At 43.5% G+C, this 26,086-nt stretch overlaps 2 protein-coding genes across 2 annotated transcripts; both read left to right on the top strand.

The window, feature by feature from the left end:
* Positions 1 to 1,940: 1,940 nt before the first annotated feature.
* Positions 1,941 to 5,150, top strand: LOC311314437 (forkhead box protein F2-like; the record flags this gene model as incomplete). Its single annotated transcript, XM_084444790.1, has 2 exons — positions 1,941 to 2,910; positions 4,972 to 5,150. 2 exons carry the CDS (start codon positions 1,941 to 1,943, stop codon positions 5,148 to 5,150), a joined length of 1,149 nt encoding a protein of 382 aa, XP_084300916.1.
* A 12,854-nt stretch (positions 5,151 to 18,004) lies between these two features.
* LOC311313935 (forkhead box C1-A-like) lies at positions 18,005 to 19,426 on the top strand (the record flags this gene model as incomplete). The annotated part of the gene is made up of 1 exon (XM_084444191.1): positions 18,005 to 19,426. One exon carries the CDS (start codon positions 18,005 to 18,007, stop codon positions 19,424 to 19,426), a length of 1,422 nt encoding a protein of 473 aa, XP_084300317.1.
* Between the last annotated feature and the right edge of the window lie 6,660 nt (positions 19,427 to 26,086).

Genomic DNA, 26,086 nt, shown 5'->3' with positions numbered 1-26,086 from the left:
TGCAAAGACATCCTGATCGCGGCATGGGGTCAGACGTTTTGATGTCGCAGGAAATTCTGGGGCCATTAGGTCCTTCAAACTTTTCTGTGTCATGGTGGAAAAATGATTTTATCCGCACATCCTCTGTTGTGAAGTGCGAGGGTTATTGTCGATGGTCATTGTTCAAAAATCCCTTATATCTAAACTTAGACGGATAGTGTCGGTCACACCCCCGCTCCCCGGCGACATAGTTGAAAACGAGACCTATAGCAAAATAAAGAATCAAATGAATATCAAAATAGCATTGTGGAATTTAATAGGCTAACTCTTTTCGATTCTGCGTCACTTATTTGCATACTATAAAACGTAGGCCTACATTTTTCTATAGGCCTACTGGTTGGATTGAAAGCAGAATTTACTTTTATCAAAATAATAGAAACAATGCAATTATGATATGCCACTAATGTGTTTGAGCATTTTTGAACAGGCATGGACGTGTATTTTCGTTAACCCATCATAATTTCATGAACACAGCTTTCCTTCGTTTTTTAGGCTATATTAGGCTAAATGTAAAAGTTAGGCTACGTAATTTGTGTTCAACAAATATGCAGCCTATGTCTCCATAGGGGAGGAAGCTGTCTGCGCCCGCGCGCCTAATTTGGGTTTTCTCTGTCTAATGAACGCGGGGCCCAGGAGACCGGCTCCAGCCCGGGGCGGTAAACTGACACTAGCGCTGTGTGTGGTATCCAGGGCCGCTCTTGATGGAAAAAGCCTGCTTCCACTCATGTCAAAGTCATTTACTCAGAACAACCCCCCCCCCGCTTAAACACGTATGCATAGGGCGACCACCTCCCTCCCTGGATCAGCACCGTGCGACAGCTTGTTTTCGTGTTGTGTGGTGACTCTCACGGACCGGTTCTGAGAGAATATAGCCTAACGGTAAAGTTTCTGGGAGTTTGTCAAAGAGGTCATTATTCTCAAATGTAAGCCTACTTGGTATCTAACTGTGACACAGATGGGCAATTAACTTAGCATATACTCACTAAATTTCATAACATAAAACTGTCCGATCTTCACTGTAGGGTATATGCTGCATTTTAATTAAACGTGTAGCCCAAGTGGTCTGGTCTCAAGGCTTCATCGTGCAAGTGGGAGAAACGGAGTTCTTTACCTTTTACGCGCGTGGCGTGCGGCGCTCTTGATTGGAATGTCTTGGGGGCGGGTTTGATAGATGGCTTAATTGCGTGTATTTGAGATGTCCAAACTGGACAGAGAGAGAGGGTGAAAACTGTGTGTGTGTGGGGGGGGGGGGGGGCTCTTTCTGCAGCACCGCCCGCCCCGTGATGACTGGACATGGGCCAGGTCTTGTGGGAGGGGGTCTCTCGTCGTCACTGATTTCAGGGGATTCGGAGAGAGTGCAGAGGAGGGGGCTCTTACAGGAAATAAAGATTTATGAAATGATAGGTGGTCGCGCTTTGTTTGGCAGGGCGACCGCGCGCACTACTACAGTCGAGGACTTTTGCGTTTCCTCCTCTTTAAGGATTAAGGCGAGCGATGGCCACCCGGTGCGCAACATAGCACTCACCGCCACCGTGACACCCACCGGAGCTCTTGAGTCGGACTGAACTCCAGGACACTGCGTTATACCCAGATCTCACTAGATACCAAGCTCCCCCTCTCACTCTGTCACTGCGCACTCGATGCGCATTCTCTGCGTAGCGGGAGAGTCCAATTGAACGAGGAACAACCTTTTCCCTCCCCGCCAACGTTCTGTGGGATTCCGAGGATCAGTGGCTGTACGTGCAGCTCGTGACGGACGTCGAGAGAAGACATTTACACGTTATCACCCTAGAAACGTGCAGGATTTTCCTTTTCTATACATCTTTGTATCCTCCTCTCTCTTCCATTTCGCTCCGCGCATCACCGCTCAGTTACGCCAGTTGTGCGTCAGCGGAGCTGACATGACGACCGAGACCTCTCAGCAGCAGCTGGATCCACCGCCTCCTCTGAGATCCAGCCCGGCGTCCGGTGTCCTTCACCCCACCATGCTGAGCCCACAAGCCGCCGCGGAGAGCTCGTCGGCCGGCGCGAAGGGAAAGAAAGCGAGCTCCGGCCTGAGGAGACCTGAGAAGCCACCCTACTCCTACATCGCGCTCATCGTTATGGCAATACAGAGCTCCCCTACCAAGCGACTGACGCTAAGTGAGATTTATCAGTTTCTCCAGGCTCGGTTCCCCTTTTTCAGGGGGTCCTATCAGGGCTGGAAGAACTCGGTCCGGCACAACCTCTCACTGAACGAGTGCTTCATTAAGCTGCCCAAAGGTTTGGGTAGGCCGGGCAAAGGCCACTATTGGACCATCGACCCGGCCAGCGAGTTCATGTTCGAAGAGGGCTCTTTTCGTCGAAGACCACGTGGATTCCGGAGAAAATGCCAAGCTTTAAAGCCCATGTACCGGATGATGAACGGTATCGGCTTCGGCACTTCCATCTTACCGCAGAGCTTTGATTTCCAGGCGCCCTCTGCATCTCTCGCGTGTCACAGCAACGGTTATAACCTGGACATGATGACCAACTCAATGGCCGGGGGCTATGATGGTCTGAGCGGTGGACACCACGTACCCCACATGTCTCCAAGCCCCGGGTCAACGTACATGGCGAGCTGTCCAGTGACGTCCAACGGGGAATACGGACCGGACAGCAGCAGCAGTCCGGTGCCCTCCTCTCCAGCCATGGCCAGCGCATTGGACGGCCACTCCCCATACGCTAGTACCTCTGGACACTGGGCATCTCCGAGCGGCTCCCCGTACATCAAGCAGCAGTCTATAGCCTCCGGCAGCCCCGCGTCCTCCGGTTTACACTCCGGCATGTCGCCGTACTCCCTGGAACAGAGCTATCTGCACCAGAATGGTAGAGATACCTCCGATATATCAGGTAAAATTGACTAGGCCAATCAAACGTGTCTTGCGCATCAAGCTATTGTGGGAAATTGCACATAGTCCTAACGCATGTAGGGGGATGTAATATTGAGCATAAAGGAACATCACAAGAATGAATGTCAGGTCACTGGTCTTACTGCCTAATGTCTAAACGCGCGTGGCACAGCAGATCTATGCAGTTTTACAATCATTTATTTTACTGACTTTGACTATGCAAAATTGGAAACAAAAATTCTATATTAGGCTCTGTAACCTGTAGACTAAATATTCAATAGTGCAATAGTAGGCTACCCATTTCTGGTATTAGTAGGCTTTTCTTGGCTATATTTCAAACTGTCACCCCTCTCTTAGAAAGTTACATGTTCCAGTTTGATATTTTCTCAAGGCTAGAGACACGACAACGGGTAGACTTATTTTTCGTGGCACCCTCGTAAACAGACCGTTGAATTTTAAGTGTATCCAGAAATGTAGTCTATTAAGTAGACCTATATGAATGTGATAATTCTTATAGTCATATGAATGTCAACAATGACTCGCACTGGAAACTAGCCTACTAAGCTCCATCTAATTTCTAAAAGTGCAATTAATAGGACAAGGCCTATAGAAATCGATCATGCGTGGCTCTCGAAAAATAGCGGCCTTAACAATTCCACTGTCTAATAACTTTGGGCAAAAGTGACTTAACAAAAAGGCACATCAGTGTATTTGCGCTGGACACTGCCTGCTGTTGGAAAGGGAAAATGCTGGTGCGCTCCCAGCATATGAACGGCCCGAAGGAGGCCAATAGTAGATTCAGTGATCTAATTGTTCGTGTATTTTTTTTTAATCGCTTTTGTTGTTTTATCAAATGCACGCCCTACACCCAGTTCATCTTGTTTAGCATGCTTCTAATTCACTGAGGCTTTACAAAGGTCCGGGGATTTCTGCGAGGGGAGATCTAATTCTAAAACCCGAGGGGTCGCGGAGGTTAACTAAACAAGGACCACACTGGAGAGAATTACAGCCAGAGAATATCCGCATGAGACTAAAGGCCTTGTTAAACTTTACGCGATGTCTAATAACTATTTTGAACACAAGCCGTTATCTGTGCTAACTGACTCTACACGCCTCATAACCACTGTCAGTCAGAGTAGTATGTTGTCTCTATGTTGTATGAGGCAGTAGGGTTACGGCCCTAGAGGATAACCTGCTCTCTCGGTGCGTACTGCACGTGCACGCGGCACATCTGGAGTCCTTATGACCTTGATGAGGCTCTGTGTTGCTGGCATGGGCCTACATAAAGGGCTATCCGTTGTAAACTAAAACTAAAGTATGAAAATTGTATGTGGCCCACAAAGATTAATCATGTGCTATGTTATTGCTAAAGAGGATATTGGGCCCATAATAAGGAGAACAGCCCGGTTACGGCCTGAATTATCTTTGACAACCAATTAGGCCTATGCCTACGTAGGCTAGATCTATGCAATGGAATAATCTGTTTATGGAAGTTTATTAAAGTTTCTCTAAAAACGAATCACTGCCCGGAGACAAATGGGGTAGAGCTCACACGCACGTGAGTGCAAGACTCAGCTAAAATAAACATTGAAAACGGCAGGTTTTGAGTGTGCGGTGATTTCAAAGTCAAGTCATGTGAGTTTTCCGTTTAGCTTCAGAATTAAAGAATGCTGGCTGGTGCTAAATTGTAATAGCCCAACAGTCCTAAGTAGGCTACCCTATACAAATAAAGTATGTTGTCCATATCTAACCTATAGGCCTAATTCTAATAGCCTACGTTTGACTTAATTACAATGTTCAAAAGGCGAATGCTAAATGGTGTTGTAGGCCTAATCAAAATATGTTAGCATTACCCCCCCCTGACATCTTCAATCAAACAATTCGATTTTTTTTTTAAGTTACTAATTCAAGTTCGAATAGATTTGTTTGTTTGTTTTGTTTGTCAGTAAAGGCACAGTTTATCTATAGAGCAGAATTTAGAATATAGATGGCCCTGGGCCTATATAGGTAGACCTATAGCCTCACTACAACCTAATGATTTCCCTGTTTTCTCTCTCTATAGTGGGGATTCCGCGCTATCAGAGCCATTCATCTAACGTCTGCGATAGAAAGGATTTTTTGTTGAACTTTAACGGTATCTCGTCATTCCACCCGTCGGCTGGCGGATCTTACTATCATCATCATCACCACCATCATCATCACCAGAGTGTTTGTCAGGACATCAAACCGTGCGTGATGTGAGTGCGCCTTGGAGTCTGTTTCAGGGCCTGAAACTATGCGCGCTGGAGAAGTGAATGTGGACAATCATTGAGGAGAAAAAAACAATTAAACTGAATAGTAGGACAAAGACAATTAATTATAGGACTTGCGATTAATTAATTAATCGCACGGCCTTTCACCTGCCCGAGAGACAAGAGAACTATGCACATAAGTAGGCTACTTGTCAGGTTACAAACATTTCACTCACCTTATTGGTGGGGAATAGGTCTCACACGCACCAATCCTCCCTGAAATGAAAACAAATCACCAGGCTTATAAAACCACTTTGCTTTAGGCGTTTCTCTTTAAGCTTTCCTCTTGTGACCGTTTCTTCTTCAAAAGAAGTTTCAAAAACGATTTTAATGTGTTTGCTCTTATTACTTGTGTAAGCTAATTATATTCTATGTAACAATGTTCTATATAAAGGTAAACACACATAGGCCTACACAAAGCTTTTTATAACATGAATTGCAACAAATTTGCACTTAATTGTATACCCTTCTACATTTGCTTAATGTTGTCTTGTAAAAGGTTTCAATAAAGCTGATATATTTTAGGCTAATCTGTCTTCTGGACTTTTATGTATTACTGTAACCATCGTCGTTATCAGGGTTAGGGTTATATATATATATATATATATATATGATTATCATATAGCCCATCCTAAATTAAAGGTAGACTCCATTCAGGAGAGCCATATCTCTTAGGAGACTGTTGTTACTGTCATTCATGTTCAAAAATGAGCCTATGTAATTAATATTTTAGATTAAGGCCTACAAAAAATATTTGGAAGCAAGCTCTCTGAGACTTTCCTGACATCGTTTTCATCTACATTCAAAATAATTCTCTGAGAAAAGGTTATAGGCTGCTGAAGCCTGGTGTCAAATAGATCACTTTTCAGCACCATATTAAGGCAAACCTTTTGTTTTTAGTAAGGCAGTTTTGTAACCCAGGCCTAAACCGGGCCTTAGAATGACCATAGCCTAGGTGAATGTGATGGAAACATGGCTTTTGCATGTTTTGTAATAGAGGGTATTATTATGGATTAATGAATAGGCAACATGTTTTGGGATCATTTTTGACTGACACAATGCAATAGTCAATTGTGTAAATTATATAGATATAATGTTATATAGTCCTGCAATATGTAATAATAATAAAAATAAAAAAATCATGCCAGACACATATGACAGGATAAAGTCAGCCACTGTGTTGTAGGCATAGATGAAAGAGTTGCAAATAGGTCTACATGTAAGCAAAAGCTTATTTTGCCTTTTTTATAGTCTTAGGGAATAAACCATGTCATACATCTTTAAAAGCATCTGGTTTACTTGGTCAAAAATGGAATATAATGTGTTTATTTCGATTGGTCAACACTGATGTCAACTAGGCCAACTTATAACACACTCTCTTTGCACCTACAGAGTTGAACGGGTGGGTGTCCAGACCCCCCCCCCCCCCCCCCCAGGCAGATATCAAGGGTTGCCAAAATCTGAACAAGTCATAAACAACCAGGCCGGAGAGGGGCACATTTATGGGAATGTAACCCCATGGTATTTTTAGATGTGCAGTAAACAGAACACACTTAGCTAAGGAAAGCTGGCCTGCCAGTCACAGGCATTCACACCCAAGTTCCAATTTGCCTACATGCAAGCATTATGGTGGGTTGTGTATACAATAATAATAATAATATTATTATTAATAATAATAATAATAATAATAATAATAATAATAATAAACTAGAAAGTACATTTCCTGGAGAAAATGTGAGGTGGGCTAGCTGCTGCAGCTGTATGCAACAGCTACTGCTAGATCTACTACAGACCGGGCAATCTCCATGCACCCACCGGTGAAGACCGTGCGTCTCTAGTCCACTCAGGGGCTGAATTGTGGGGTCCGTGGCGTGGATAGTGGCGTGCTGGTTAGGCTCCGCCCCCTTGGGTCACAGCTCGTCGGGGACTGTACAGTGACCTCCGGGCAATTTCCATGCATCCACCATTGAAGACTGTGTGTCTCTAGCCCACTCAGGGGCTGAAAAGTGGGTTCTGTGGCGTGAGTAGTGGCATGGCAAGAGGTGGCTGTAGCTCAGTTGGTAGAGCGGGTCGTTCAATGATCGAAGGGTCAGTGGTTCGAATCCCAGCTCCAACTGTCCACATGTCAAAGTGTCCTTGAGCAAGACACCTAACCCCAAATTGCTCCCAATGAGCAGGTTAGCATCTTGCATGGTGTGTGAATGTGTGTGTGAATGGGTGAATGAGAGGCCATTGTAAAGCGCTTTGAGTGCCGCTAAGGTGGAAAAGCGCTATATAAGTCCATTTACCATTTACCATGGTTGTGAGGCTCCGCCCCTTTTCGTCATAGCCAGTCAGGGACAGTGTACTCCTCTCCGGGCTACCCACCGGCCTCCACCAGTGCAGATCATGTGTCTCTATTCCACTTTGGCTGAGTTCTGTGCTACCACATAAAAGGGTGCCTGTACCTTTAAGAGAGGCTGCACATGCACACAAATTCAAAAAAAGCAACAGCTGCCACCACTCTAATCCCAACTGACACTCTGATCCTAGACATGGTCCGCTTCAGACAGCTCTATCGCAAATACTATAAATGTTACAGCTTATATATTAACACCATAGGAATCCTGATAACTTGCAGAACATTTCTATGTATAATATGTCTGTGTAGCTTAAAAACTCTAGCCATGGCGACAAGTTAGAGAAAGGGTAAAAATGCTAAATTAGCAGCTCAAAAGTTAGTGCGGCACCATATGTTTTAATGGGGAGCGCAGTGGCCGAACAAATCGTCATACCTCAAAAACGGTAAGTCACACAGTTTAGATACTTACATTGTCCGAATCAGCACAGTTGTGGGAATGTTTTAATGTATAATATGTGTGTGAGCTTTCAAAACTGTAGGAGTGCCAGCAGTTTACAAAATGTGTGAACATTTTCAAAGCAACAGCTGCCACCACTCTAAAAACATAATGATACTGAACATTCCACCAGCAGTTTCAATGGCACAAAAATTACTATTAAAAGTTAAATTTCTAAAAAACTATTAAAAATATCAAAAATCTGAATACATCCGGGAAACAGCTAAAGACGATGAACATTGTAAAGTTTGAATGAAGTTTCTAGCACAAAGTATGAAAAAGTAGTTAAAGGCTAGAAAACTGTGGAGAACAGTAATAAGTAAGAAAGAAATAGTGGGAATTTTACAAGTTGGGCTAGCTTCTACAAGCTAGCCCACCTAATAATAACAACTTAATGGTCACTTGTCACTTGAACAACTGAAATGCGTCTTTTCAACCATCCTCTCACGGCATCCTCCAGGGTTGAGTTGAGCACAGAGTCAGCGTGAGCAGCCCCCCTGGATGTTAGGAGCTAGTGTTGGGGTTAGGTGCCTTGCACAAGGCCACAACGCCAGGCAGTTATTGATCGTGACTCATCCCCACCCCTCCAGATGGTGGTTAAGTTCCTACATTTTGAAGTGGCCATTCTTGGGACTCAAACCACTGGTTTGGCTACCGATCCGATGCTCTATCCACTGGACTACCACCTATCAGCCCATATACAAACATAGCACTTCCTGGGGGAGCCAGTAGCTCAATGGGCTGGGGCGCGTACCATGTAAAGGCTAGTCCTTACTGCAGCGGCGTGGGTTTGAAACCGGTCCACGCCCTTGGCTGCATGTCTTCCTCTCTCTCTCTCTTCCACCTTTCCTGTCAGTCACCTACACTGTTCTATCATAATAAAGCAGAAATGCCTTAAAATATCTTCTTTTAAAAAAAACAACATAACACTGCCTAAGAATGAGTACAGACACCATATGAGCTTACAGTACAAAGGTCAAGCTGCTTGATTGCCATAATCATGAGGGCGACGTAGGGAAATGTTTTTTGGTCACACAGTTTGTTGTCACTGCATGGTCATCCATACCTCAGCATTTAGGATCAGCCTTCACTAGAAGGTTGTATTGAAAGTGTGGAGGCAGTTCAGGGTGCATCAGTGGGATTTGTGAAAGGGAGAGAGAAAAGAGGGATTTACACTAGAAACGTTTACCTGCACTGTCATTCATAAGGACCAGATGCAGAAAAAGATTCAAAGCCCCAATATGGCCTCCATGAAGCAATGTATTTCAAATGATTCAACCGCAGCGTAGCTAACCTCACCCGTGCTGAATGCTTTATACTTCCACAGAGGACAATGCAGAGCGCTGTCCTCATACCAACAATGCTGTGGACTACAGCGCCATCTAGTGGTGAAATAGGACGCCAGGCGGTAACCTTTTGAGTAGTGGAGTAAGACAGAGCAAGTGTTAGTAAATTTGAGAGGGTTTCGAATATTCCATTTTCATCTCATCTGATAGAAACCTATTGAAAATTGTGATAGCTGGGCATTTAGAAATTGATTTAAAATTGTCAATGGAAAAGTATCAATTATAGCTTAAGAATAATAAGACAACAACAGCTTTCCAGTGTTTAAAATTACAACATCTGGATTTTACTCTCTTCAGCAGCACAGCAGTGGAATTTAACCAGCCCTTGAAATTAGAGCCTGATATCTCATAAGTTATATCACCACACATCAATCATTTATCATTAAACAAGATGCTGCATGTGTCTGAAAATAGCAGTAACATTTGAAGGTTAAGGTTTTGGTAAAGGTCCTTTAGCTAAACACAGTTTAGTGAAACATGTAAATGGTAGTTTGACAACAGAGTACTACAACACTAATAATAAAGGCTAGCCTATCAACAGAGTACTACAACACTAATAATAAAGGCTAGCCTATCAACAGAGAACTACAACACTAATAATAAAGGCTAGCCTATCAACAGAGTACTACAACACTAATAATAAAGGCCAGCCTATCAACAGAGTACTACAACACTAATAATAAAGGCTAGCCTATCAACAGAGAACTACAACACTAATAATAAAGGCTAGCCTATCAACAGAGTACTACAACACTAATAATAAAGGCTAGCCTATCAACAGAGAACTACAACACTAATAATAAAGGCTAGCCTATCAACAGAGAACTACAACACTAATAATAAAGGCTAGCCTATCAACAGAGAACTACAACACTAATAATAAAGGCTAGCCTATCAACAGAGAACTACAACACTAATAATAAAGGCTAGCCTATCAACAGAGAACTACAACACTAATAACAAAGGCTAGCCTATCAACAGAGTACTACAACACTAATAATAAAGGCTAGCCTATCAACAGAGTACTACAAAACTAATAACAAAGGCTAGCCTATCAATAGAGAACTACAACACTAATAATAAAGGCTAGCCTATCAACAGCCGAGTCTCCCATCAAAGCAGAAACATGATCAATATCCAGTCCTAGACTTCGTCACAGGTCACTTGAACAAGAGATTGGGAAACCAGTCTACCATCAATAAAAGCTCCAGTATGTCTAAGTACTTCATTTAAATATACAACAACATGGCGCATATTATTACCACCATATCTCTTTTTAGGCAACAGCATCCATGTGGAAAATCAAGGCCTGCTGGTGCTCAGGTGGGCAGAAACACTGGTGGCAGTTTTCAGTGAACGAGTCAAACCATTCCTCGGATAGGTCGGATCATTTTGGTTAACAGGTTGATTTGGTAGGTAGGTAAGTAAAGTAGGTAGGTACATTGCTGCCCTCATAGCCTAAATCACTTTGTCCTGTAGGTCTTGCACCCCAAGGCAGTGTCTCAATACTATGAGAGGGATAGGCCTTCCTCCAGAGGAGCTGGGCCCACCTAGGAGACTAGCTCTATAGGCCGAAAGGCTGCAAACTTCTATTTATACCATAGGCTAATGCAAGTGGCGTGCTTCGATGAATGTTATTGCAGGGCAAAACTTGAATTGAGTAGAACATGTCTCACTCTAAAAAAGAAGAACAACAAGAAAAAGTGCTTCCTGTATATAGAATAATTTATAACAACAATTGTAGGCTGTCCAGAACCATCTGGAAAAAGGTTTCATATAGAACCCTACGGTTCTAGAACCCTTTTAGCTCCATTAGGTAGTGTTTGTAACCATAAAGGGTTATTTCTGACTGTTCTACCGTATAAAGGACCTTACCAACCAGAAACATGTTCTGTATGGAACCTCTTTACAGAGGGTTCTTCTATTGTGAGCACTCTTATGTTTAGAACGTATTATGAAATTTCACCAAATGAAAGCATGGCAGGCCTGTGTGCTTATACTGCATGGCACCTATTAGGATCCTACTGGAGTGAAACATGAGCATTGAAAAGCTCTTATGTGAGTATCAAATAATATTCAACAGTATCAAACATTTGCTGTTTAGTGTCTGATGATGCATATAATTGCTAAATGCATAGAAAAGTATGTTTATTAATGTTAAACTATTTTGGTTTGTTTGTACAAATGTGGCTCTTAAGCCGATATGGACTGGGCACCAATTGGTGTGTGACATGGAAATAAAAACCAATCCATCAATCATCAATCAATCAATCAATGTATCACAGCTGATAATTTTAAATTTGGTTTAATCTAGGCTACAGCCTACAGAAGCTCTACAACTGGTCTACCCGATGTACACTAAATAAAATGTTCAAAAACGCTATTTGTGTTGTTTCTCTACGTGGAAAGACCCCCCTCTGGATTGGAGAGCCTGGAGCCACACTGGCCTTGGGAGCTGGGCCCCTGCCAGAGAAGCCTCAATAACAGCCAGCAAAGTGCACCAGATGAAGGTTTCACATGTGGGTGATTGGCAGATATTTATTTTCAAAATCAATTCCAATGTGCTCTTTTGGTCTGCGGTCCTGGGTGTTCTGAATATTTTGGAATTCTTCTGTGTTTAATTAAGTGCTTAGTATAAACACACTGGATGACTGAGTGAAGTAGAGGTGCCCACATGGAACTCCATCCACCCAGAAGAACCAAGAGTTTATTTGAATTTGATCAAAGGCTAAAACTGATACCAGGATATCATATCAAATTTGAAGGAGAATATCAGTGAATGCTTTCATGGAACTGAGGCGTTTAGGCTGGTCTCTGGATGTACTGGAGCCCTATACTGTTTTAGGCTGGTCTCTGGATATACTGAAGCCCTATACTGTTTCAGGCTGGTCTCTGGATGTACTAGAGCCCTATACTGTTTTAGGCTGGTCTCTGGATGTACTGTAGCTCTATACTGTTTTTTATGCACAATGATATGTCAGTACAGTAGATGGCACTGTAGGCACAGACTTCTGTTTTTCCAGTTTGACCCTCCAAAACCACACAGTGGCGCTACATGGGATTAGGGCAAACATGATCTCTCTCTCTCTCTCTCTCTCTCTCTCTCTCTCACACACACACACAGACAGACACACACACACACACACACACACACACAGACAGACACACACTTTCTCTCTCTCTACACTGGTTAACTCAACAAACAGATCTTATGGCAGGGAGTTCCCCAGAACACCTCTTTTTTTATTTCTACGGTACGTGTGTGTGTGTGTGTGTGTGTGTGTGTGTGTGTGTGTGTGTGTGTGTGTGTGTGTGTGCGTGTGTGTGCATGCACGCTTGTGTGCGTGTGGTGAGGGACCAATATCCACTGGCCACTGGCCTCAGTCTAATATGTTGAGTGAAGAAGAGGAGGGAGTTGAGCTGAGGGTTGTTCAGGGAGTTGACAGCTGAGAAGTGGGGCGTGCTCTGGCTCATTGTGACATCACATGGGGGTGTGTTAACAGACATGCATGTTGATGACCCGGACCCCCAGCTCAGGGGGCAGCAGATAGTCTATTGGTTAAGAATAATGGACCAGTAACGTGATAGGTTGCTGGTTCAAATACCCAAGCCAGGTAGGTGAAAAAAATCGGTTGATGTGGCCATGATGAACAAGGCACTTAATCCTAATTACTCCTGTAAGTCACTGGATAAGAGCTAAATGTAAAAATGCCAGGTGCGCATGCCTAGCATTGAGAGGGTGCAGAAGGCCCATCAAAGATGACTAATGTCACACCTGTATCTATTACTAATAATAGCCCAAATTCCGCCATAACTATAACAATGTTGACTTTACTACCAAAGTTAATACATCAGATCAGCCCTGTCTGTTTGCAACTGGCCACAGTCTTGTAAGTCGGTTCAATATTTTTTCCTCCCTACTTCTCCATTAGATTCTCCATCAGTCCAAATATGAGTGTTTGTTCTATAAATATGCATCAGTCTCATAGTTACCATATCAGGACAGCAGTACTTGCCTTGAGGTTGAGCTGTGGGAATCCTTATAGGGCAATGCACCACAGGTGACTTGAGCCTGATGAAGAACACACATAGCAAAATGATAGGTCTTCAAAACACAATGCGATCAGCAGCCCAGATTAACAGGTTGGACAATTGAATTAGCTCCATCTCACAATGTTCACATTAGCACACTGACCTAAACCACATTGTGCTGAACCACATGGTAGCTTCGTAACCAGGCCAGTCCCTGACCAGGACTTGGACTGAGCACTTGGACTTGGTCCCCGGGCACCACTGACGAGGCTGCCCACTGCTCCTGGCTGCCCCTGGAGGAGGACACTGACCAGGCTGCCCACTGCTCCTGGCTGCCCCTGGAGGAGGACACTGACCAGGCTGCCCACTGCTCCTGACTGCCCCTGGAGGAGGACACTGACCAGGCTGCCCACTGCTCCTGGCTGCCCCTGGAGGAGGACACTGACCAGGCTGCCCACTGCCCCTGGCTGCCCCTGGAGGAGGACACTGACCAGGCTGCCCACTGCTCCTGGCTGCCCCTGGAGGAGGACACTGACGAGGCTGCCCACTGCTCCTGGCTGCCCCTGGAGGAGGACACTGACCAGGCTGCCCACTGCTCCTGGCTGCCCCTGGAGGAGGACACTGACCAGGCTGCCCACTGCTCCTGGCTGCCCCTGGAGGAGGACAGCTTGGATGGGAGAACCCCAGAGAACAAATTTAATTTACGACTGCTTCAACATGTGTGTGTGTGTGTGTGTGTGTGTGTGTGTGTGTGTGTGTGTGTGTTCTGTGTTGCCGCCAATGTGTGTTGTGACAAGCTGTATGACAAAAAATAAAAAGGACTTTGAAAAGTCACCATGTTTATTTCAAATAGACTAGTGATGGCAATTTCAAAATACTAAATACCAGGGTTGTCATAGAATGCAGTACACCGTGAAAACAGGTGGGGGCAGTAGAGTCTTATAATATCAGTGCCATCCAAACAGCAAGGGAAGGCAAAGAAATGTATCCTCCCACTCTTTAAAAAGGGGGTGCATATGGAACCATTTGTAACAATAGAAGAATCCCCTGAAAAAAATAATTTCTAGATGGAACTTAAGGTTCCATTCAGAACCCCCCTCTGCTCGGTAAGGTGCTATTTGGAACCCCAAATGTTTTTTCCTGACCTGAAAAGGGTTCGATCTAGAACATTAGGGCTCGACCTGGAATCTTTTTTTTCAGAGAATTAATTTATTACAAATGACTCTCTATATAGCACCCTACACGCCAATGCCTTAGCCCTGGTGCCTAGGCAATCCTTTATTAACAGGTTCACAAGTGCACCTCAGAACTTTAGCCTCAGAGCTTGTCCTTCGCGCACTGGTAAGAAAACTGATAGATGATATGATAAATAACATACATTAAATCATAAATGATCTCAACCACGCACCAAGACTATCGATACTCAATATTTAATTAGCAGTGGAGCTGTAGTTAGGCCTATTGGTCGGCAGGGGTCGCTACATATCTTGTAAACGAAGCGCTAGACCTCAGAGCAAGTGATGGTTATGAAACGATTTCTTCCCCAACATTAGTCGACAAGGTTTAAACACGATATAGCTTATCGGCGCCCGTGATAAAATACAGAGTTGTTACCACAAATGCAACGTGTTAGTGTTTTCCCAACATTTTTTCACTTACAGCCTACAATGTGTTATGTGATTAGTAATGTTTGATTAGACCAAAATAACCAGTTGGTTTTAGCCCTACACGGCTACTTTGTTTTATTTTGGCTCTTAATTACGCTATACTATTTAGCACTCCTCATTTTCATGTAAGAGTTTGATATATGCCTATAGATATATGCCTATAGATATAGGCCTGTAGGCTACAATGAACAGGCGGTGGAAAATTCCCTTGAATTCCCTCAAAAACGTTAGAGCCCACTACATGCAACTGGGGCTGGAACTAAAAACACTTGGAAAAGCTACAGTTCGTCTGTGTACAGCTGCCAATAGCCATTTCACTGTTGCCCATACATTGGTTTACATCGTCAAATTTAGTAGCCTGCCCCAACTTATATAATAGTGGTGATAGTTTCAATGCCAATGCTTATCATATATCTTATTATATAGCGAAAACACACAAGGTTATGATTTCGATATTTTGTATTAATATTGTCATCCTAAAAATATAACAATAGACATTTGGCATCACATAGACCGTAATGCGTAAACAAATTAGCATGATTATCTGTGTCAATCTATTGGGCTTATAATGAAGAAGAAATCAAAATAAATTAATCATAGAATGTTTATCCTACATAATAGCCTACATTACTTAATCCAACGGGTTAATTAATCAAATCTGAGGAGTTGTGTATAATAGAAACATTCAATAAAATGATCTAAATCCAAGTTAATTTCCGGCAGCACATTAGACACCGTTTGATTAGACTAATGATTCCAGTGCAGGCAACAGGGCACGTTATGTGCTTATTCATTTTTATTTTAGAAATAATAATTTGGAATTAAAATGTCCATAGGTCTGATTCAAATTCAGGCATTATAATTTAATTACTAAAGTGTAAGTAAGTAACTAAGTAACTTTCTCTCTCGATAAAGAAAGCAGTCACTAAATCGTAAGAAATTATGATACACAATCTATGATAAAGATATATCTTCATCATCCTATCCTAGATAGTGCGGGCTAAGTTACCATTCCCTGTGACCAACCAGTAAAGATGTCTCTCTCCTTCAACACATGTTAGTTATTGACTGGGTTATAACACATGTTAGTTATTGACTGGGTTATAACACATGTTAGTTATTGACTGGGTTATAACACATGTTAGTTATTGACTGGGTTATAACACATGTTAGTTATTGACTGGGTATATGGTGGGCTATACAGGACTATCCTATCCTTTTTCCCACAGTGCCAGTAAATAGCCCAGTAACACTGAGATAGCCTCTTTGAGTTATGGTTTCTAACAGTTATATAATTTTCTCTATGGCATTTGACGCGAGAAAATAGTCTACAAAATAAAATAAAAAAAATAAAAAATAAGAATTTGACACAAAGGTTGGCAAATGGCAATATAGGTAGCCTACAGTTATAGCTATAGGCTATTCGTTTACGCAGTATAGCCACACATATCGGTATAGACCTGAGGGCAGCCTAATATTGTTTTGAAATGCCAGTGCAAGCACAGAAAACGTCTCATGAATTCCTCCCGAGAAAGTGCCCTGATGCCCTGGAGGAATGTTGATGGTGTTAGCACCTTCTCGGGGTAAGAGAGAATGACACTTGGAAGATCTTCTGCGCTCCGTTTGGTAACTCCACAACTCTCTTCTCCGTCACCACGCATCCCCTCTCATCCTAACAACCTTTATCACCCCGTGCTGATTCTCTCACGACCAAATGATCTCAATGGAACCTTAATTAGCCTACCGCCCTCTCCGCTGCAGGGACCGAGGGTGGGGGGGGGCATCCATGCTCTTTCATGTCACATGTGGTGTTTTTATTGAAAGGTTTACCCTTAGTGCTTCAAATGCTCAGAGCAGCACGGGAAGGCCCAACCTATTTTGAGAGTAGATTACAATTCTGAATAAATAAATCTAAAATAAAACATTATGCGTATAACGTCGTATGGATCAATGAAAAAAAAATGCGTCAGCAGAATAACTAATAGGCTATGCTTATCTTTCCGTGCTGTTGGGCTCTATTGGTCCAAGATAAAAGTCGTTTAACTTCATACAAGCTTGATTATAGGCATTTGCTCTCACTTTCAAATAGCCTAGACGTTTTAAGATGTAGGCTAATTAATCATGATTTTCACATTTCTGACGAATTGGTAGCCAATTAGTCAGGATTATCAGATGCAACGGTTACCAGATGCCTCGGTGGTCAAATATGTCTCCAGTGTTATGGCTTTAGGCTTGATCCTGAAAAGTAAAACGAAGTTAAATTGAATTCCACATTTGAACAGCAGAACGTTTAAAGAGAAGTGTCTAGCCTATACAATTTTGAAATCTATTAGTCTAAAATATTGACCTAGATATATGCAGGTTATGATATGGCTACTGAATATTTAAAGCAAAATAATGTAATGTAGCCTAATATTATTGATATCAAACATTTGCTGATTCAAGGCTGATTAGAATTAAAACATACGAGCAATTTATAATCTTCTAAATATGTCATCTTATGAGCAGGGAGTTCCCCACACACCTCTATTTTATTGCTACGTGTGTGTGTGTGTGTGTGTGTGTGTGTGTGTGTGTGTGTGTGTGTGTGTGTGTGTGTGTGTGTGTGTGTGTATGTGTGCGTGTGTGTTGCCAGTGACTCTTCCTATTGGATGCTCGAACACATTCGTGGGAGGAGCAGAGGAAAATGTAAAAGACTTTCCCTCATGCTTTCAACTCACTATTTTCTCGATGATCGTATTTGCAGTCCGCGCGACGCGTTCCCTGGTCACCCTGGCGAGCTGTACGCTAGTTTAAAAGGAATTCCTCAAGGTCCCTGCGCAGACACAAAGTAAAGAAACGAGAAAGAAACTGGAGCTAACATTGTTGCTGAGAGAGTTCTTCATACTTTTACGCATTACGGGAAACTGAGGCGGAGAGAGAATGCAGGCTCGCTATTCAGTTTCCAGTCCCAACTCCCTGGGTGTCGTGCCTTACATCAGCAGTGACCAGAGCTACTACCGGGCCGCGGCCGGCGGGGGGTACACCGGGATGCCTGCACCCATGAGCATGTACTCTCACGCGGCCCACGACCAGTACCCGGCCAGCATGGCCCGGGCTTACGGACCGTACACTCCTCAGCACCAGCCCAAGGACATGGTCAAACCGCCGTACAGCTACATCGCTCTCATCACCATGGCGATACAAAACTCACCGGACAAAAAAGTGACCCTGAACGGGATTTATCAGTTCATCATGGAGAGGTTTCCATTCTACCGGGACAACAAGCAGGGCTGGCAGAACAGCATCCGTCACAATCTGTCCCTCAACGAGTGCTTTGTCAAAGTGCCCCGGGACGATAAGAAACCGGGCAAGGGCAGCTACTGGACCCTGGATCCAGACTCCTATAACATGTTCGAGAACGGGAGCTTTCTACGTCGACGGAGACGGTTCAAAAAGAAAGACGTCCAGAAGGACAAGGATGAGAGGCCGGGGAAGGACCCCTCGGCGCGCGGCACCCCGGGCAGAGAACAGGAGCCGTCCAGTCAGGGTTCACAGCCCGTGCGCATTCAGGACATAAAGACGGAGAACGGGACGTCCACCCCGCCGCAGGCCGCGTCCCCCACGCTGAGCACCGTGCCCAAGATCGAGAGTCCCGACAGCAGCAGCAGCAGCATGTCCACCGGCAGCCCGCACAGCGTGCCCTCCGCACGGTCTCACAGCATGGACGCACCCGAGCATCACCACCATGTCCAGGCCACGGCGCAGGGCTTCAGCGTGGATAACATCATGACCTCTCTTCGGGGGTCGCCCGGGGGCACCACCACGGAGCTCACGTCACCTCTGATAGCATCCCCTCGGACAGGTATAACCCCATCTCTATCGCTTAACTACTCCCCCAACCAAACGTCCGCCTACAGCTCGGCGCCTTGCACTCAGAACACCATCTCCACAAACTCGAACGCGACTTACCATTGCAACATGCAGGCCATGAGCCTGTACGCGGGGGACCGAGGAGGCCACCTCGCACCCTCTACTACTGTGGACGAGAGTCTACCTGACTACTCCATCACCACGACAACCACGTCCCCCCTTGCGCACGGCAACCTGAGCGCAGGCCAAGACGGGCACCACGCTCACCAGGGCCGGCTCGCGTCCTGGTACGGGGACCTGAGCCACCTGGGCACGAACTACCCTCCACAACAGCAGAACTTCCATTCGGTGCGTGAGATGTTCGAGTCGCAGAGAATCGGTTTGAATAATTCTCCGGTCAACGGGAATAATAGTTGTCAGATGGCCTTTCCCACTGGCCAGTCCATCTACCGCACCCCGGGAGCTTTTGTTTATGACTGCAGCAAGTTCTGAAAACACATACACCTAAATGCACAACCTAAATGAACAATTTTAATATATATTTTCATCTTTTGTACTTTAACTTCCCTACGGTCCTCCATTCTTCCCCGAATGGACATGAGATTCAAAGAGATTTGCTCTGTGTGTGAGGCGTGTATAACACCGAATAACACGTAAGTTTTTATCTCCCTTGGAGAACTTTATAGCTTTACCATCCACGTTATGTAAAGTTGTGAATTGTAAATGACATAGCCTATAGTAATTTATTATTTTAGAAAAGGGAGTGGTTGGATGTTGTGGACCAAACAACAGAAGTGTTTTCAAATTGAGCTGCCTTGAATTGTCCTGTAATTGTCCTTTAACAAAAAGTGGGGAACTTGTAGCCTATACCGACTTATTCTATTCAATTTTTGTCCTATTTGTTAAAAGTATTCTGAAGGCATTACATTGTTTGTCTAATAAAGTGCCATTCTATTTGATTTCAATCTGAGTGATTTATTAGCCTGCCTCTCACTAATTTGGATGTAAGAAAGCATTTGTAGCGGAACAATGGCGTTCTATATGAGCCTATAGGCTTGCCTGATTCACAGCTCAGATTGTTTGCGATTTTATAATATAAAGCCCACTTGTGTTGCCAGATTTCTCCAAACCACTCTCTTAAAATGCTGGACTTCTGCTTCTGTGCTCCGTTAGGGCGTTTAACATAAAGTAGGCCTTAACGGCAGAAACCACCGCATATGTGACTGCAATAATAATGGATTTAAATAAATAACGTACACTAGCTTTTGTCCTGCTGGGCCTATATTCTGGTCTGTACGATTATTGATATCATCCTGAGCCACAATAATGGCCCATATGGACAAGCGTGCGACTAGGCCTTGTCACCTCGTAAAATGTTGTTACAGCACAAAAGCTGGACTTGATAAATACTGTAACAAAACATACAACAAAACAGACATTATATGTTGAAATACATTTATTTGTAGGCTATACGCCTAATAGCCTAATTCGCGTTCCAAAAGTGACATAAATAAACCTCCAAGGATAGGCCCCAATCTTGCATCGTTTTTTATCGTTAAACCTAGTTTTAAGAGTAATTAAAAGACCTTTTTGAATGATTCGGCTATAATTACTTAAATAAATTATTAGCAAAATACAAGCTTTGTTTCTGCCGCCTTAGCGGGGACTGTTTCCCATTTTTTGCACTGAAAGGATGGACCACCGTAGCCTATTGGAGCAATTGTGTTCATATCCAGTGTATGCAGACCTAGCAACCTGCTTTATTTCTTAAAACGCATTTGTTAAACCTAGCCTAGATGAGGTTGCACGCAGTTGAAAGCTCTGCTTCTAACAACAGACTGTCAAGATGCTAAGACATGATGAATAACTATAGAGAGAGGGGGGGGGGGGGTTAATCACTGTCATAATACGAATTTGATTCTAACTGATATCATATAATAGCCTATAATTAAGCACTCTATCATTTGGCAATGGAAACCTAGCTGCTGTCAATGAAGGATCTAGGCTTTCGTCGCATTAGTTTTGCTTCTTTACCTTTATGCAGTTCTCTGTCATCATACTAACCTCTGGCCCGTCCCCAGCTGACTAGGCCCGGGCCGGGCAGGGAGACAGCGTTGCGTTCCATGCGGAGGGCAGAGCTGGGTTTAGCGGCTCGCCAGTGCCAGGCTAAGCAGTCGTTGTTTGGAGTGACCACGTGTGTTTACAGACGCTCATTCCACGCATGCCTGAAATATTAGCATTGCCAGATGTTTGCTTATTGCATCAACTCCTTGATCATATAAAGCAAGTCCCTCATCACCCAGCTGCCCAGTCCCTACCTAACACATAGTCAGCATCAATTTCAACATGAATTTGGACGATAGGCTAATATTATTATAGTCTTACCAATTCTCTTGACAATTGTTATTGCATTTAATTAAGCTAATTATTTCCAAAAAATATTGATTCATCTCAACATCCAAATATGCGAGGAAACAGATTTGTAATATAAAAGATGTTGGTTGTAAAACGAATAGTAGCCTAATTATAACAGCATTCCTATTAATAACAAGAGCAAAACAACAACAACAATAATAACAATACTAATAATAATTATTATTATAATTAGGCTATAATAACACTGCCATAACAACAATATACGTACGATAACAATAACAAACAAAAATAGCAATAATATTACAAGTAGACTATAATAGTCTAATAACAATCCCAATAATATTTTTTATGTTTTATTGAACCTTTATTTAGACAGGTAAATCTCATTGAGACACAGGGTCTCATTCTCAAGAGACCTATTAAAAGAACATATATGCTGTAAACAATAATAACAACAATACTACTACTAATACTAATACTACTACTAATACTACTACTACTACTACTACTACTAATAATAATAATAATAATAATAATAATAATAATAATAGTGGTATAGCATGTATGTTTGTTATGAGCACAGACGGTTTTCTAGCCTAATTATGATACAGTAAATATGTTTGTTATTATCAAACCAATATTGATTGAGTTGTTACTCTTCTATTTCTGTGACTAACAAATAACCTATAGGCCACAAATTAATAATAGCCTACCAGCCTACATAACAACTGATTCATCATGCATAATTTTTCCAAAACATAAAGAAGCGTGTGTGTTGGGGGTGGGGGGGCGTGCGTGCGCGCATATGCGTATGTGTGTCGTTCAACAGAGTTGTAATTGGTAGTCATTACAGCTTGGGCAATTTGGTTGTTAATTGAGTGTACAGAGGTTTACAAAAGTCATCTGCTTACTTGTTGTGTCAGCAGCGATATCCTCCCCAGTCCCTGTCTGAGCATGTGCCTCCAGGTCCTGGTGGAGAGACTGAGACTCAGACAGACGCGGGCTGTGAGGAGCGACTGGATGAATGCATACCTCCCCGCGGGGCTCTGCGTTCAGGGGGAGTGGAAGAGACATTTTTACTCTCTGACTCCAGTGCGTTTCTGAGGCCCAAATGTGGTGCAGGTGTGTCCGTGCATGGACAAGTTGGGGGTAGGCAATGAAAAGGTGGCTTTGTTGTGATTTTCTTGCACTTGTGAAAGTAGCCTATTGGATGAGAATGGAATGAGTAAAAAACCATACTGCATAAATGCTCCCTGGGGACGGATGACAGTGTAGCACAAAACCATTCGTGTGTGGGCCAGCTTGTCTCAAATAATGCAAATTAGGCATCCATAACACATCATTATTTATGGCAGTGATAAGCAAATATTTTGATGACCATTTAGTCATAACCTTCCCATATTCCATCATTATTCCACAACGAGGAGGATTGAGCTGCAGGATATCGCACAATTTAGCTTTCGGTTAAAATCAGTTCTTTCCTATCAATAAACAAACGTCTCGTCGACCCGCGGAGATTGATGGCGCTCTCAGAGCGAGCAGGTCAGGACAGGAAGGAATAAAACTCAATCAGCGCGGAATCATTTTTCACGGGACGGAAAGGCCGAGCGAAGCCGAGGTCAATAGGGAGGATGTCAACAATGCCTCATGAGTGGACGAAGCGAAGCTGCTATCAAACACCCGCTTTAGAAGCTTTAATAGCTCTGTTAATGTAGGCTACAGGCGCATGGATAGTCTATATTAAAACATGTGACTGTTTGAATTTTAGGAAAGCGTAGCCTAGGCTATAGGCCGAGGTTTGGTAACACGCTGTGTGTGGCATCAAAAGAAGTGGGAGTATAAAACTTAATGAACATTTCCTGAGAACCTATCCGGATATATCAATCGATCTCGTTGAAGACATTGAGCAATTGGGCTGTGCAAGAAAAGTAGACTACAACATGTAGGCAAATTTGATATGAAATAGCATAGGCCTACGTTTTATATGCGAGTATATAAAATGGACCAATGCCTTCTGTCCAAAGTCAGAGAGAAGATATCAGTCGCATAGATAAAGGCTAATGCACCAATGTCGCCAAAATTAAAACACCATTCGCTGTGTCCATTCTAAACTCCTTTGTCGGTTCCTTTCAGCATCTGGCAGGACAATCTGATATCTTAAACGAATGAATAAATTACAACACAAAGGAAATATGATCACAGTATATTTTTCTCAATTCGTAAACATAGGCTAGGCTATAGCCTATAGGTTTATCCTGATTATATGTTAGGCGAAACAGTGCATTGTTTTTGTGCAGTCGCAGGCCTTTTTTTAATACAATGTGGGCCATGTCGAATAAGAAGCCCAATGTGGTTTATTGAATAACCGGGACTGACAACGAAACGGCAACTTTCAAGCCTCAAGCCCAAACCGGGGGAGGTCACTGTGTTTGCGCGCGCCGTTTACCGAATGTCATCTCCGGTGCAGGCTGGCCCGTGCAGGGTTACCTGCTCTCGCGAGGGTTAGAGCGTGGAGATGAAGCCGATGTAGAGAAGCAGGACAACATAAACTTTCAAAACCAATTGTCCAAATCTCTCCAGACCATGTAGGCTACTTTATGTCATTATTAAGGGCTCACAATTATTACACAATGTTGGCAGAGAGCAAACAATCATGAAATATGAAATCGAACCAAGGCAACACAACTAACCTACAGAATAACTAAAAAAAAAGATATTGGAGAGTCAAACGATTAGCCTACTTTAAAGATAATTTGGATATATTCCGGCTTTCCCATAGTGGTTTATGGTAATGTCAGACATAGGGTATTCGTTTGGGTGTGTGTGTGTGTGGAGGGGGGGGGCGATTAATCCACACCTTCAAATTCAACAACTGGTCACGTTCTAAACCTTTTTCAATGATAATCTGAGTGTTTTATTACATGCAAATCCGATTTCTTGTTCTATTCCAAACAAGTCCTCCCCTGCCGTGTTTATTTATCTGAGCACCGTGGAGAATGTCAGAAATGCTTAGGAGCTGCCTAGTAATAAGATTCAGATGACATTGTTATGGGTGCCATTTCCGTAGCTACTCTCTTCTTCACTAAGCATAGCACTGCTGTTTTTGTGTTGTTTTTTGTGTTAACTGCCTATAGGGCCTAATTATTCAAAGGATTCGCTGGACGGATGTCACTTTATATTGCAAAGTAGGCTTAGTAAAATAGAGTGGCAGTGTACATCATGGGGTGATTGGGGCACGTTTTATCAGGTAGGAATGGTTTAATGCATATGCCTGTAGTCTATCTCTTTATTAAGCGTTACAATACACAGGAAAACAATAGGCTATATTGGGGAAAGAAAACATGTTGACATACAGACCATACAAGGGAGCAAGGTATTTTTTTTATTTTCTTGTTTCTTTTAATCGTCTGAAGAAAGAAAGAAGAAACACAGAAATGCAGCGGTACACATTCCATAGCTTTCTGGAGCTCGGACGCCTTCCAGCTCTGCAAGCCGAGCCGGCGGCCCGTGCACCTGTGAGAGGCGAGGAGGACCGTGCACGGTGGAAAGTGCGAGGAGGACCGTGCACGGTGGAAAGTGCTGTGTTTTTACTCACTCGGGTTCCAGGGCCAACCTCAAAGCGCCATCTGCTTCCAATTACTAGTCCACACAGACGCAGTGCTGTCTCTGACGGTCAAACTACGAGTTTAAATGTTCTAGGTGTCTAAGAAAAAGGCAATCCCACCCCCAGACGGTTAGCCTACTTTTTAGCAAACCTGGACCCCAGTTTAACGTTTTAGCATAATGTTGAATGGCTTTTCCAGGAAAATAAATGACCTAATGACAGATGAGAATACAATGCATTGTAGTGTGACATTTAATGGCCTTAGTCACAGCTTTAGAGCGTTGACTAGGCGTATATTGTTATTCAACATATTAAATAAATACAATACACGATGATATCCGCGCCCATAGGCGGGCTTGTTGATGGCAACGGGGTTCATGATACTCCAACAAAATTCCACTAATCTTCCCCAGGTCACGATGAAGAGACATGGCCCCACGTCTCTCTGAGCGCGGATATGGACTGGTCCTAAACTCAACTCCTGGACAGAGACACGTTTTCAGAGGGATTCAAGGCTCGCGGAAACGCATTTCCTGTGGAATAAAAGGGGCAGTGTGTTCCCAACCCCTGGACAGCCGACCGGGGGGGGGCTCAGCGACCTCTGGTCAACCTGGGAGCGCTGGCACTGGGCCCCTCACAGAGAGAACATTTTACTAACTCCACTCGCCTTGAGGGTCTCCCTCGAAATATACTAAATATACCTTTCATAGCGTTGCGATCGTGGGCAGAACATCTCATTCGTGGACCCTATAGGCTAAACGTGTCTTACTCTTACAGTTTTTGGGGCTTGGATAGCCTTGTATGTTTTCATGCTCAACGATTTAGCTTGAGCACATTTTATAGCCTATTACAAAAAGATCACAACGCACAGTCGTAGGGGCACACACACACTGAGCAAAGACACGTCTAAAAGACGTCTTTTAGATGTATTTTTTTTTTGTCTTTTTCGGACGTCCAAAGACATCCAATTAGGAGCCAGAATTAATGTTTTTTTTTAACGTTCAGATAGGCTATTGAACCCGTTCTGCACGTCCACAGACGTCTTAGAGGGGTCCAAGCCAGACGTTTGAATATTGAGGGGTCCAGCAGACGTACAAACGGGGTTCAGGACCGACGGACGTTATTAAGACGTGATCTGAACGTCTCCCTGGCGTTGCTGGGCAGTTCGTGAT

This window comes from Borostomias antarcticus, assembly GCF_949987555.1.
Source record: "Borostomias antarcticus genome assembly, chromosome: 10".
NCBI classification, from domain to species: Eukaryota; Metazoa; Chordata; class Actinopteri; order Stomiiformes; family Stomiidae; genus Borostomias; species Borostomias antarcticus.
Note: the sequence above shows the minus strand (reverse complement) of the source record. Positions and strands in the feature narration are given on the sequence as shown.